This window comes from Plasmodium yoelii (genome assembly GCF_900002385.2).
Source record: "Plasmodium yoelii strain 17X genome assembly, chromosome: 14".
In the NCBI taxonomy this organism is placed as follows: domain Eukaryota; phylum Apicomplexa; class Aconoidasida; order Haemosporida; family Plasmodiidae; genus Plasmodium; species Plasmodium yoelii.
This window is the reverse complement of record NC_036186.2, coordinates 1,421,625-1,437,346: the sequence shown is the minus strand read 5'-3', so window position 1 is coordinate 1,437,346 and position 15,722 is coordinate 1,421,625. Positions and strand designations below refer to the sequence as shown.

General features: G+C 23.2%; 2 protein-coding genes across 2 annotated transcripts; one reads left to right on the top strand and one right to left on the bottom strand.

Moving 5' to 3' along the window:
* Nucleotides 1–1,221: 1,221 nt before the first annotated feature.
* On the top strand, nt 1,222–6,059 carry PY17X_1437200 (aminophospholipid-transporting P-ATPase, putative; the record flags this gene model as incomplete). Its single annotated transcript, XM_724587.1, has 4 exons — nt 1,222–1,250; nt 1,355–5,693; nt 5,787–5,855; nt 5,967–6,059. 4 exons carry the CDS (start codon nt 1,222–1,224, stop codon nt 6,057–6,059), a joined length of 4,530 nt encoding a protein of 1,509 aa, XP_729680.1.
* A 907-nt stretch (nt 6,060–6,966) lies between these two features.
* Nucleotides 6,967–12,930, bottom strand: PY17X_1437100 (clathrin heavy chain, putative; the record flags this gene model as incomplete). Its single annotated transcript, XM_724588.2, has 1 exon — nt 6,967–12,930. One exon carries the CDS (start codon nt 12,928–12,930, stop codon nt 6,967–6,969), a length of 5,964 nt encoding a protein of 1,987 aa, XP_729681.2.
* Nucleotides 12,931–15,722: the final 2,792 nt, after the last annotated feature.

Sequence of the window (15,722 nt, the reverse complement as noted above, 5' to 3'; positions counted from 1 at the left end):
AAATAAGGCAGATTTATATATTGCTATATATAATTAATAAAATAATAAACAAACGAATAAAAAATAAATATATGTCTTCAATCATAATTTGCGATATACCTAATATACATTTCATTAGTATTAATTAAATATATTATATCTATTGGAAATGCTTATAAGGGTTTGGTTTATTTAATTTAAAGAAACGAATAAAAGGTAGAGGAAAAAAAAAAAAAAATTAAAACCGATTTATATAATACTGTTTAATATTATTTCACCTTTTTAAATAATAAATGTATTTAACATATTCTCCAATTAGCTTTGTAGTAAGGTAACACCTATATAATATTAAAACAGAAAATATCTATCTATTTATAAAAATCAATTATCCAAAAAAGCAATATATATATATTATATAAAATTCCCCAATTGGATATTTGATATCCTTATTTCTCTACAATGCTTATACACATGTATGCATATCCAAATAATATGTAAATTGGTTAAATACATGAATAATATTTGCATTTATTAAATTATGTGTATTTTTGTCTTTATTAAAGTAAAATAAAAATATATTGTTATATAGAAAAATAAATAATTTTAAGTTTTAAACATTTATGAGTATAAAGCATACTCACAAAGTATAAAAGTTTAATATAAATAACAATGTATAAAAATACATATTTTAAATATTTCAAAATGATTAAGTTAATTATTTTTTAATATCCAATTATTTAAAAAATCTTGAAAATATAAAATGACAAGTTCATATAAATGTATTAATAATTACCCCGGCGTACTAATATAATATTCCAGTGAATATACACAAATATGCATAAACATAATTATTAAAAATTTTAAGTAGTTGAATAACTTTACATCAGTTTTTATGATTGGTATTATTATTCTTATTATTATATTTACATTTTATTTATATTTATTATGATTATTATTTTATATTTTACTATCTATTAGTTTTGTCAAATTTTTATTTCTTTTTATGCATTATTTTTCTACTTTTTTTAATTTTTAAAATTATTATTAATATATAATTCTAAAAAATGTATTATTATTTTAATATATTTTTAAAGTAACTGCAATAAAAAAAAGAAAACGAAAAAAAAAAATACTGTATGATATAATTATTTTTAAATATATGCTAAAATCATATAAATCAAATACCCATAAAAGAAGGGAAATAGGAAATAGGTGGTAATAATATCACTGCTTTATAAGAAAATGCCGCAACACATAAAGGGTGATAATGTGTAATGCTTAAATAACTAAATAAAAAAATAGAATAATCGTCCTTTTTACACATATTCATGCTTATTATATATTTATATGTATGTATACATTTTTTTCTTTTTAGTGAGGCAAGCGAAACACAAATACGCATCAATGGCGTGAACAAAAGGCGCCATACAAACTCAGTGATTACTTCTAAATACACAATTTTTAATTTTATATTTTTAAACGCTTATGAGCAATTTCACAAAATATCAAATATTTATTTTTTTATCATCGGAGTATTACAACTGGTTCCTGAATTAACAGCAACGAATAGAATACCCACAATATTATTTCCTTTATCAATTGTATTAATTGCTAATGCTATAAATGATGCATATGAAGATTGGAATAGACATAGAACTGATAAAATTGAAAATAACAGAGTATGCTATGTTATAAGTGATGGAGACTTATCACAACCTAACATTAGTAGTAATGTGTTTATTAAATTTATTCAATACCTAAAAAATATATTATTTAAAAAAAGTAAGAAAATAGATAGTATTGAAAGTTATTATGATGATGAAGAAGAAGACGAGGAAGAAGAAGTTATTGACGAAATAGCTGATACGAATTATTTTATTAACAGTTATGATGACAGATTAGAAAATATAGATGGGACAATACAAAAAAGATGGAAAGATATTGAAGTAGGAGATATAATAATATGTAGACGATCTGATTTTTTTTGTGCAGATATTTTATTGTTAAGTTCAAGTGATCCAAATGGAATATGCTTTGCCGAAACATCAAGTTTAGATGGTGAAACAAATTTAAAAGTTAAAGAAGTTAATAAATATATATTTAATAATTTAACATATAATATAGATGAAGCTATTGAAAAAGCAAAAAAATTAAGAGGTTACATTTTAAGCGAAAAGCCAAATAAAAATTTATCTACTATGAATGGTGCTATTTATTTAGAAAGTGATGTAAATACCGATGTAACAAATAATAAAGAAATTAAAAAAAGTATATCTGAAGGATCAAGCCATAGAGAGGAAATAGAAACTAAAAAAGATATAAATAATAATTTTATAGAAAATAAATCAAATGATGATTTAAATAGTTATAAACATGATGATAAATATGTTAAGTTACCATTTGATGAAAAAAATTTTGTTTTACGTGGTTGCAAATTAAAAAACATAGATTGGGTAATAGGTATGGCTATATATATAGGGAAAGAAACAAAAATACAAATGAACTCATTAAAACCAGTTATAAAATATAGTAAACTTGAAATATTAACAAATAAGCTAACTATCATTATATGGTTAATTCAAGTATTTATGTGTATCATATCTGCATATTATAGTGCTGTAATTGTTAGTTTCTCAAAAAAGAGCAAGTTTAAATATTTGCCATTTAATTTAGTAGATCCCAGAGCACCAATTGTTAGTGGTATTGTATCATTTTTTTCATGGATAGTTATTACTGCTAATTTTATACCTATTTGTTTAATTGTTACTATGAGTTTTGTTAAAGTTGTACAAGCATATTTTATATCTTGTGATAATAATATGGTTTATAAGGTGGAGGAAAATATTCCATCTTTTGTAGAATCTAGACAAAAGTCTATGAAATCGAGAAAAAACTTTTCTATAGAAATAGATGAAACGCATAATAAGTTAAATGAAGGTAAATCAATGGTTGGCACTGATAAAAAAAATGGTACTAACCCTTCTGATTCTACAAAAATAATACTAAATAGCGAAGATGATAATAGTGATATATTCAAAAAAAAATCTACGAGAATGCGAACTTTTAAAGAGTCTAGAGAAAAAAGTTATATAAGTTTTAATGCAATACCAAGAACTTCAAGTTTAATAGAAGAATTAGGACAAATCGAATATATATTTTCTGATAAAACTGGAACATTAACATGTAATGTTATGGAGTTTAGAAAATGCGCAATAAACGGTATATCATATGGAACTGGTTTAACAGAAATTAAAAGAAAAATTTTAAAAAAAAATAATATTCCTATTCCTCAGGAACCAGTAGATTTAGATCCTAAAAACAAAACACCAAATGTGAATATTGTTGATAAAAAATTAGTAAATCAATTAAAAGATGTTAATCATTTTAATCATGCTTCTTTAATATATTTTTTTCTCCATTTAGCAATTAACCATTGTGTTATGTGTGATACTAGTGATAATGTGAATACATATTCTTCTAGTAGCCCTGATGAAGAGGCTTTAGTATATGCAGCCAAACATTTTGGAATTACTTTTCTATATCGAAAGGATGGAAAATGTGGAATTAAAATATTTGATAAGGTATATGAAATAGATATTTTAGCTACTGTGGAATTTACTAGTAAAAGAAAAATGAGCACTATTGTCTGTCGAATTCCAGTCCCATCAAATGAATCACCAGAGCCAACCCCCATCGACAATGACGATATGTCGCGTCCAAGAAATGTCAATGGCGTTACTAATGATATTAGAAATACTATCGAAAAATGGAACAATGGCAATTTGACAACTGGAAAAGGTGGGAATGGTATGGGAGATAGCCCAGTCAACTTATCGACGGAAAAGGAATTGAATATTTCATCTGCAGCCATAGAACAAGTCAAGGATAATGTGGCCAATAGTGATGTGAAAAAAGAAAAGATGATAAATAAAGAAAGTAACAAAATCGAAAAAAAAAATAGTAAAGATAAACAAACGGAAACAAATAATGATGTAATAAGTTGCAAAAATACAAAGAAACATAAAATAGTAGTATTTTGCAAAGGGGCAGGATGTGTAATTATAAAAAAGTTAGCGAAAAAAACAGATGTAGATGACTTAACAATAGAACATATGGAAACATATGCAGATGAAGGATTAAGAACCTTGTGTATTGCATATAAAGAATTAAGCCAAGAAGAATTTGCTGTATGGTATAATTCATATAAAGAAGCATCTTTAAGTTTAAATGGTAGAGAAGAAAATATAGAAAAAATTGCTGAAGATATTGAAAAAGATTTAATATTACAAGGAGTTACAGGCATAGAAGATAAATTACAAGAAGGAGTCGGTGCAACTATTGAAGATTTAAGGCTATCTGGTATACATGTATGGATGTTAACAGGTGATAAAATTGAAACAGCTATTAATATTGGTATTGCAACTAACTTAATAGATAATGGTTCTGAACAGTTCATATATACCGAAGAATTAGCACTCAATGAAGATTTGCTAATGAAAAAATTAGATGAAGATATAATATATATAGAAAAATCATTAAATTTACTACATTTTAATTTTGATACAAATAAAGTAGAAGAATCTTTTTTTAAGAAAATGATATCTAATAAATATAAAAATACTGATAGTTTAGCATTAGATCACGATACATATAAAGAGGATATGACTTTAAATAATAATGTATTAATAGTAGATGGAAATGTATTGGACATATTACTTAGTAAACCATTTGAAAGAAAATTTTTTTATTTGGCTGATAAATGTTCATCAGTTATATGTGGGCGTGTTAGTCCTTATCAAAAAGGTTCTATAGTTTCTTCTGCAAATAGATTATTAAAAAAAAATACATTAGCTATTGGTGATGGTGCAAATGACTGTAATATGATTAAGATGGCTAATATAGGTGTCGGAATAAGAGGTCAAGAAGGTGTACAAGCTTTTAATTCATCAGATTATGGAATTAGTCAATTTCGATTTTTAAGAAATTTAATATTAATACATGGTAGATTATCATATAGAAGAATAAGCAAATTGGTTGTATATATGTTTTATAAAAATATAGTTTTTATTTTCCCATTGTTTATATATGGGTCAATTTCATTATATTCAGGGCAAAAAATTTACTATGAATTTTTATTACATTTATATAATGTTATGTTCACATCTCTACCGATAGTTATATTAGCAATTCTAGATAAAGATGTTAGCTTAAATACAGCATTAAATAATCCATGTTTATACAAATTAGGAATACATAATTTTTATTTTAATATCAATAAGTTTATATCATGGGTTTTAAATAGTCTTTTTCAAGGATTGTTAGTATTTATAATACCATTATATTTCTTAGCCTATTATAATATACCAAGTTCGACTGGAGAACCATTTGATATTTGGTCAATTGGATGTGTTACATATTTACTAGCAGTTTTGATAGTTAATATAAAAATATTGTTAGAAACATATTATCTAAATACTTCACCAATTGTTGCAGTTTCTATGAGCATAATTTCTTTTATTATTATGTCAATAGCTTTTTCATTTATTGGCATTGGAAATAAAAGTTTTCTAGGAGTGGCTATATTATTGGTTAAGTCTCTTCGTTTTTGGTTAGTTCTTTTGCTGGTGCTATTTACCGCTTTAACCAGAGATTATGTTTATAAGGTTTACAAGAAAAACTTTTATCCCGAAGCTTATCACTTGCTTCAAGATGAGGTAATGCAAACACTATTTGAAAGATAAAAAATAAAAATAAAAATAAATTAATATATTTCTGCAAACAAAATTTTAATTTATCCAACTTTACAGGAGGAAAACAATTCAAATACAAAACATATTCAGTATAGTTCTAAATGTTCTAATAACGTGGATGAAACGGTAGTTTAAAAAATTATTTTTTATAATTTTTACAACTTATATGTTATTATATTTTTTGCATTTCATATAATTAAATATGATTTGTTATTATTTGTTTCCCCCTTTTTTCAGAAATCATCAAAATCCGAATTTATGGGATATGCATTTAGTGAAGCAGACCCAGTTTGCGTCCATTTCATAAGAAAACAGGATAAACTTATATAAGAAAAAAAAAAAAAAAAAAAAGAAATAACAGCAATGCAAATGAAAATTCAACAAAATATAAAATAAATATTTTGGAATTTTAAACTCATACCTATACTAAACATGATTTTATTTCATTTTAGTATTGAAGAAATATGGATGTGTATACATGTTTTGATGTAAAAAATGTCTACCCATATTTATTGACGTATACAAAATCCACATGTGTGTAATATGCATAGTAAACTAATAATTTGAATTTATTCATAAATTTATTAGTATTATGTATTTGTCCACTTTTATATATACACATTCTTATGGTTTATTATATGCTATTGTAACTTTGATGTTATTTCATTTTATTTTTATTTAATCATATATTTTATGTTTTATAAACAGTTGGAAAATGTAATTCAAATATTAACTTTTTTTTTTTTAAAATATGTTTTGTAACTTTTGGGAATATGAAAATAGTAGGTTTAAATGCCTGAAGGCAGAAGAAATATATAAACAAAAAAATTATTATTTATTTCATCAGCCATATTCTATTGAATATAAAAAAGACCTATAAGGTAATATGACATAATATACTCACATTACAAAAGTTTAGAATCTTTATCATTTGTTATAAAAATTTTAACTTTATATAAGTTTATGTATTGTTACAAAGTTTTTACACATGCATAAAAAAAAATATATAAATAATATATGTGCTTGCGTATGCCTCTCTATTTAACAGCTTCGCTAGATAGTGAAATGAATACTTGAAAAAACATCATTTACGAAGTGCAAATAAATAGGGAAAATAAAAAAAGCATAAAAAATAAAATTCACACGTAGTCATATAACTTCTTTGTATAAAAATGAATATGTAATAATGTGAAATTAATCGGATTGTGATTTAACTTAAGAAAAAGAGAAATAAAGTTTAAAAATGTGTATTTGTATTAAACATGTCATATTTGTCAAAGTCTGAATTATTTGGAATATAATTATTTTGTGGAGGCATAATGGATAAGTTTTTATTCAACGAATATGTGAATTGATTTGAAATAGTATTGGCAGAATAATCATTAGGAGCTGATTTATTCATTTTTTTTTCCTTTTCTATATCTTCTATTTGTTTTTTCATGGTTTCGATTTGTTGAGTATAATCACTAATAATTTGTATGAAATATAACATAGCATGATCTTTAAATCCACTCAACCATATAATTTCTAAAACATAATCTGGTTTCAATATATCATAACAAGCAATTAAACAAGCACACAAAGCTTCCTTATTTTTAATTTGAATAAAATAATTAATTAGATCCTCAACATATAGATGATTTTTAGAAACTCTAGCAATATCAATAGCATCTTTAATTTGTCCTTCTTTTTTTGATAAATTAATAGCTTCTTTAAATTTTTTATTTTTTTTATATAATAATGCTGCAATTCTTCTCATTTCAGCTAATTTGTGATTTTCCAATTTATTAATTAAATTTGTTTGATTAAAATTATCATATTCGTCTATCGATTTTCTTAAACTAATATAATCATCATTTTCTAGATAAATTTCATTTAGGGTTTCATTAACAGATGTAATATTTTGTGTTTGAATATCTTCTAAATATTTCTGTATTAATGGTAAATTATTTGATTTTTTCATTGTTTGTACTAATCTATTATTATCAATTTTATTTTCTAAAATCTTTAATAAATTATATAAATTCAATGGATTTTCTTCAATATAAAAATCTATTACTTTGTGTATTATATCACTATTTGTTACTTTATGTATTACTTGCATAAATATATCAGGCTGATAAGCAATAGGAGAGTGTTTAATAATTGTATCAACAGCTAAGTTATATTCATCATATGATATATATAAATATACTGCTTCTTTTAATAAATATTCATTATGACATACATCTATTAATTTCCTTGTATTCATTTTATTAGTATAACTTCTTATAAACTCCATTAATTTTTCTGGTTTATATTTTGCATATAACATTCCTAATTCTGTATATATTCCTACATGAGCTCTTTCACTATTTAACCCGTTTTCCAATAAACTCAATAGTTCATTTATATATTTTTTTTTTTCATAAATTTTTATGATTTCATCTAAATGATCTGCATGCATAATGAGTTGTAATCCTGCTATATGTGCAAATTTTAATTGTTTATATTTTACACATACTAAATTTACTTCTCTCCACGTTTTAAGACTTTTTGTTTTTTTAGCAGCTTCAATAGCTAATGAATATTCTTTTAATTTTAAATGACAAAATGTCAGTTTTTGATTATTCGGGATACTGCTATATAATATCTTTGCTGCATCATATTCTTTTTCTTTATATAATCTATCACCAATTAATTGCATATTTGCTAAATTTGTGCTAGCTATAAATTTTGTCATTTCTAATGTTTTTTTTAATTTGGCATATGCATATAATAATTCAGAATCTACTAAGACATCTTTTAATGAATTTTGTTCTCTTAATGTATTTAAATAAGTTATTAACTGTTCATAAAAATTGTTTTCTTTACATTTTTCTATAACCTCTTTATAAGCACCTGCATTATTTGATTTAATAAAGCTATCAATTGCATCGATAATTTTATTCAATTTTAATTGAGCCTTACCTAATATAAACCATACATCATTTACATTACATTTTTGTGCAAATTCAATAGCTCTATTTAAATCTTCTTCATAGTTTTCTATATTAGGATGTGTTTCGTCTTTTTCCATTTCTTGTTCCTCATTATTTTCGTCTTCAAATTCAGATAATTGTCCACTTCCATAATTCCGGAATACTTCATTACTTCCATAGATAGATGATGCTCCATCTGGTTTTTCATTATATGAGCTACTTAACGCCCCTGAAAAATTCGTAACATTTAAATAACCATCAGAATCATTTCCAGAGTAATCATTAATTATTGTATTAAATAAAGCAAGCTCGATTTTTTTTCTTCGAGCATTTGCTGACATCTTACCTTTTCGGTTTTTATTAAAAGTCAGGATATTATCCAATAAAACTGAAATAGCAGATGTGTTGCAATTAAATTTTTTATATATGACAAAAGCTTCTTCTCTTAATTTGTATTCATATGCAACTTCTGCTATTTGTGGACCTGAAAAATTGTCAAGCCTGTTAATATATTCCATAACTTTTTTTGAATCTGATTTGATAGCTGTTAAAATTAACAAATTTTGCAAATTTTTATTATCCCTAAATTCACTATTATGTAATACAATTTTTTCTAGCAATTCAATTAATTCACTACTTAATTTTTTTTCAATAAATGCTTTAACAGTTACAGTAATTTCATCAGCATTATTCGATTCAATTAAAGTTGAACCTATAACTTGGTCGATTACATTTTTTCGATATTTATTTGATTCATCTAATACCATTGACCATAATCCCATCGATTGCCTAGATACTAAATATTTAGCTTGTAATTTAAAAAGACCATTTTTACTTGTTATATTTATAAGTTCTTCATCACATTGACCATTTGATCTTTCATATGCAGTATATGCTAAATGTGGGTCTAAATCTTCACAATATTTTCCTATCATTTTTTTATCATAAAAATTGTTATTTTTTAAAAATGTTTCAGGATCTTTATTTAAATCAATATAAATTTTTGCTAAAGCATTATGTAATTCAATATTTTCATAACCTTCATTAGATCTACTTTCAAGCCATGGTAACAATAATTTTAATCGATTTCGTTTTTCTGCTATATCTATTAAATTACCAATGTTTGATATATTTTTTATATTATTTAATAAATTAAGAAGAAAATCTTCTGATGCATCTAAATCTAATAAAACTCCAATAACTTTATGAGCATTATGTGGGTTCACCTTAATAACATATACTTCAATATATTTTAACAAACTATTTTTATATAAATATTCAGCTAATTCTTCTATAAAATTATGTATATCACATACATATATTAATGGGCGAGGGTCTGATAATTTGCATTCTTTTAAAAAGTTTTTTATTTGTTCAGGGTTATATTTTGCATTTCTGTCTTTACATATTCTATCTAATTCTTGAATATTGTTAATTTTTACACATGCTTCGATATATTTAAACATTATATGATGCAAATCTTCAATAGTTAAAACAGAATTATTTTCGTAGGGAAATTGTGTGCCAATTCCAATGTCTGAATTTATTAAAATAGATGACGTATCATCGTTGTTACTTCTAGAGCTTGATAAATTATTATTAATATTGTTATTACTACTAATACTGTTATTATCATTATATTTTCCTATATCATTAGCATTTCCAACAGTGCCCATATTTTGTAACTCATTCAATATAGAACTAATAAAATAAAATATTCCCTCATAATTTTTATTCTCTTCAAATTTATTCACAATTTTTTTAATTCCAATTTTATTATAATATTGAACACATATCGAAATTATAATTTCAATATTTACTTTATTTCCTTTCATAAAATCAAATAACAAATCTTGACAAACTGAATCACTTAATGTTGAAAAATAATTTTTAATCCATTCAAGAGATATTCCACCATGTAAGCTCATATTACCTGACCCACCTTCTGAATTTAAATTATTTGAAATATTTCCATTTTTTTGAAAACATGCTGATTTTGTAATAACTCTTTTAATATCATTAATATTAGTATAATTTTCTAAAGCTCTTTGATATAATCCTTTTTCTTCACATAAATATGCTATCCTATTTTTATCATAGTAAGTAAATATATCCATTTGAAAAATCGTTTCAGCAATTTGAACATTATGATGTAAATTAAATTCGAATATTTTGGTTTGCAAATGTTTATGTTCTGGTTTATTATCTTTTAAGTAATCTAACAATATAGATGTAGCTTCCTGTAATTTGTTATTATTTAATAAATAGTCAACTATTTTTCCAATATCTAATTGGATATTATTATCACTTAACAATTTTATATACTGAGTTGCAATCTCAATATTAGTGTTTCTATGATTGTTACCATTTTTTAAATCCTTCGAATTAGAAACACTATTATTATCATTGAAAAAATCCAAGGATTCATTTTTTTCTGTATGATGCAAATCTAAACTAGAACCCGAATCATTACCATTAGTATTCCCTGAATTAAAACTTCCCCCTCCTGATGTCGTAGGAAATTCATAGTTAATTATTGTAATAAATATATTAACAAAATCGAAATTTGTAATATGCTTATAATTATTAATATATGTCATAACATTATTAAACATATTTAACAAACAATATATAGAAATTATTTTATTATGTGCTCCACATCTTAAATATATGATTAATGATAATCGTAAATCTAAGGATTTTACTAAATCTCCCAATTCTTCTGAGCATGCTAATTTATCATCTTTTATCCATTTTTCTAAATATTCTTTTTTTTTTTGTAAAACAACTGGCTTAACTAATTCAATAGATTCATATGTATTTAATTTATCAAGTTCTAATAATACTGAAAAATATAAAAGTAATGGAGATAGTTGACCTTGAGAATTTCGAAATGTTTTAAAACTATTTAAAACTTGTTGAGTTCGTAAAGGTGATACAATTCTTATATCCATATTTTTTTTATTCATTATTGTTATTGCTTCAGATATAGAATTAGAATATTTTTCAAATATTTTTGGATTTTTTAGTAAACATATAATTTTTGATGCTTTTTTAAAATCCATTTCACTAATACATTTTTTATATACAGATATATAATCACAACCTGGATATCCATATTTTAATGATAAGTTTCTAATTATTTTATCCTTTACATCTATATTAGATGATTTTAATGAATTTATTAAACTAATATAATTTAATGTTATATAATATATTTTTCCTTTTTTATTTACTGCAATTATTCCTTCACCATTTTTGTTATCACAACATATAAATATATTATCATCACTTATTTTTTCCCTTACTATTTCAGTTAAAGTACTTTCATCAAATATATATACATAACTGCATTTTGTAATAACATATATAACACCTTGTAATGTATTTAAACTTATATATATAGGGAAATCATTTAATGTGTCATTTATTAAGTTTATTTCTTTTACAATTTTATAAGGTGTACTTCCTTCTGTTTTACTATTATATATATCCATTAAATGTAACCTCGACATACTTGAATTTTTTTTTTTTTCAATAAAACAAAATAATGGTTTTGTATCCCAATTCTCAAATATAAATGAACCAAAACATCCAATAAATCCTTCAATTATTTGATGCAATTTTTTTTCACATGAATATAATTGCATATGCCCATCAATGCTCTTTCCCTGATCTTGTGTAGATATACCACACAATATACACCATTTCATTTCTTTATCTGTACCATAATATAATATTTGTGAATTATTATCAATAAATATTTGTGCTTTTTCAAAAACTTTTGTAAGTACATTATTTTCTTTATTTTTTTTTGTATTATACATATCTATATTCCAGTGATATACATTTTTTTCACAAACAATTGCAATCGTATCATTATTTATCCATTTCCAATAATTTATATGCTCATTTAAATTTAATGAACATATTTTTTCTTTTGTTTCTATATTAAATACTTGTAAAAATATCGTATTCGCATTTTTTATGCTACCTCTTAATGCTAATATTGGATCATTAGGGTGTATAATAACACTATCAGCTTTCATATACTTACGAATACTAACTTGGTTATATAAATTTATCACTACGACTTGCGTGTTGTCATTTACATTTTCTTTTACGCAAATAAACTTGTCTCCTTCGATTGACACATTTCCTAGACGAAAAGATTCATTCTGAATATTATATGAAGCAAGGTTATCAACAAGACTAACCGATATGGGGCTATTTGAACTCATTTCTATTTATTTTTGTTGAATAAAAATTTGTATTTTTTATTGGAGTAATATATGTAAGAAAATTTAGTAGAATCAACGGGATGAGATAAAGAAGGTAAGAAAATACCAAAAGGGGGAGTGTAGAAAAATGCATGAAAAAAATAACGCCCGACCTTATATTGGTATTTATATTAACTTACTTATCTTATATTTTCACATATATGCATGTACATATAAGCCCTAATAAATGAAAATATAATAAAAGATAAAAAAAATAAATAAACATATAACTGTATAGCTATCCATAAATAAATACACATACATGTGTATAATATAAATATGTATTAGATACTAAAACGAGTTATGTAAATGGAAAAATCATATTTATATTTAATATATTATATTAAGTTATGTACATGAACAATTGTAACGATAAGCATTCAATTGCGGCAAATTATTATTCAGCAATTCCATAGAACTAATACAATGAAACTTTGTAACAATTTTCATATCCATATAAAAAAATAATAATAAAATATAAAACGAAGAAAAGCCGTTAAAAAAAAAAAAAAACTTTGAAATAAAAAATCGCAAAGATACATACACATATAATACATAGATATAAATTTGCATATACATGTATTTAGGTTACAATTTATGAATTGTATGAATGTATAAAACATGAAAATGCATTTTATATAAAAACTGCAAAAATATACATGAAAAAATACTAAATTTTATAATGGTTTTTATAATTCTAAGCATAACAAGAAAAATATAATAGTATAAAATACAAAAAGAAAACTTTTTTATATTATTTTTTTTTCAAAAATATCCTCAAAAAAAAATTATGTATTACTTGGTAATTCCTTTAATTTATTAATGCTTGCTCGTTTTAATTAATTTATTTTTTTTCATTCATTTATTGTTAATATTGCTTTATATTATAAATATATGTAATAAAGTACATATAATAAATAATTGTATATATATTTTTTTCCCGTGTTACAATATGTTATTATATTTTAGCCTTTTAGTCTTTAATCCTTATTTTGTGAATATTCCTTTCTTTCTATTTTTGCATTATCTTATTTTATGTAGTTTTAATTTTAATATTTCTTTTGCTAAATTATTATTATCATTCTTTGAAGTATTTCAAATAATAAATAAACCTTTATGAAATTGTAGTGCCAAATAAAGAGTATTTTTCATTTTTTTTTAAATAAAATAAGTTAATATTGTTTTATATTTATTTCCAAGAAAATGTAATATTATTCAAAAGTGTTAAAAAAATATTGCTACACTTTTACATTCACCTAAGTACACACATTATATATGTATTAATACCTTTATACAATCATATTATTCACTATTGTTTTTAATAACATATATGCACATACGCTTGCAGAGTAATGGCAACCAACCACTATGTGCCCTATAAAGGTAACAGAGACAAAATATTATTACAAAATTATTAAATATATTATTTTAATAATTCTCAAAAATGTCAATTTTTTTGTAAAAATTTAATAAACATATAAATGTATACTCTTCAAGTATTTATGCATAATTCAACATTTGTATTCCCTCAAAGGCAATTTAATATTATATCCATTCCTTTAAAAAAAAATATATAATTGAAAGTAAAACATAAGAATAATGGTAAAAGTCTTTAAAAATTTTATAGAAAATCGTTTTGTAAAACTATATGGTTTGTAAGGTATAAGGAATAAATAAAAAAAGAAATATAGGTTAAAAAAAAATGTAAACTTTATTTTTTTTATGCAATACTTTCCTGTGTCATATAAAATAATAACGCACACAAAGTAGATAATATGCATATAATATGTTTCAAGTAATTTTTTGTCATAAAAAAAAAATAAGCAACTAATAATTTATTTAATTAATTTCCCCCATTATTTTATTTATACATAAATAAAAAATAAAAATATTCAATAAGACTAATATAAATATTACCACACACACACACACCCATACATCCGTGAACCAACCCCCTCCAAAATGGCTTACAACCTCAAAATATGAGTATTATTTTTTTTTAATCTCAACAAATATAATTTTTAAAGATTTTTTATTTAAAGCCTCTCTCAGCTTTTCCTTGAAAAAAAGATAAATAAAAAACATAAAACAAATGTTGTAAAAATTAAAAATATTCCATAAAAAAATGTGCAAAATATACTAATAAAAAATAATATAAGAAAATAACAAAATGTATATGAATTATGATTTATTTTAAATCAAACAAATTCATCAATTTAAAGATAGACATATTTATTGTTATAAAAAAAAATATTAACAAATTTGTTTGTAAATACATATAACTTTTTTAATATTTATTAATGTAATCATGCTTATGTTACATTTTGTACAATAGGCTACACATAAATAACATAACATTTTTTATGCATTTTACGATTTGTGGAATTAATAAAATAGCGTCAGCCAGTTTAGTTTTTTCGCTTTTCACTTTTTCGGTATTTAATGAAAACCAATTATTTACTTGTTACAACATTTTAAACAACAAATAAAGGATCATCAATCATGTTCCCAAAGGCTATAATATATTGAAATATATATAATTTAAAGGGAGTATATTTGAAAAAATAATATAATAGGCTTCTACTTATCAAACTAATATTATTCCTTCTCTGATATTTATCTCTTCCACTCACATATAATCCTACACTGTCCTGATTAATGTACCCCCATTACTTGCGTATTATATATTCATTTATTTGTTTAAGGAATCGTGCAAATGTTCTAGGAAAAGGGGTAAAAACTTGCAAACTGAA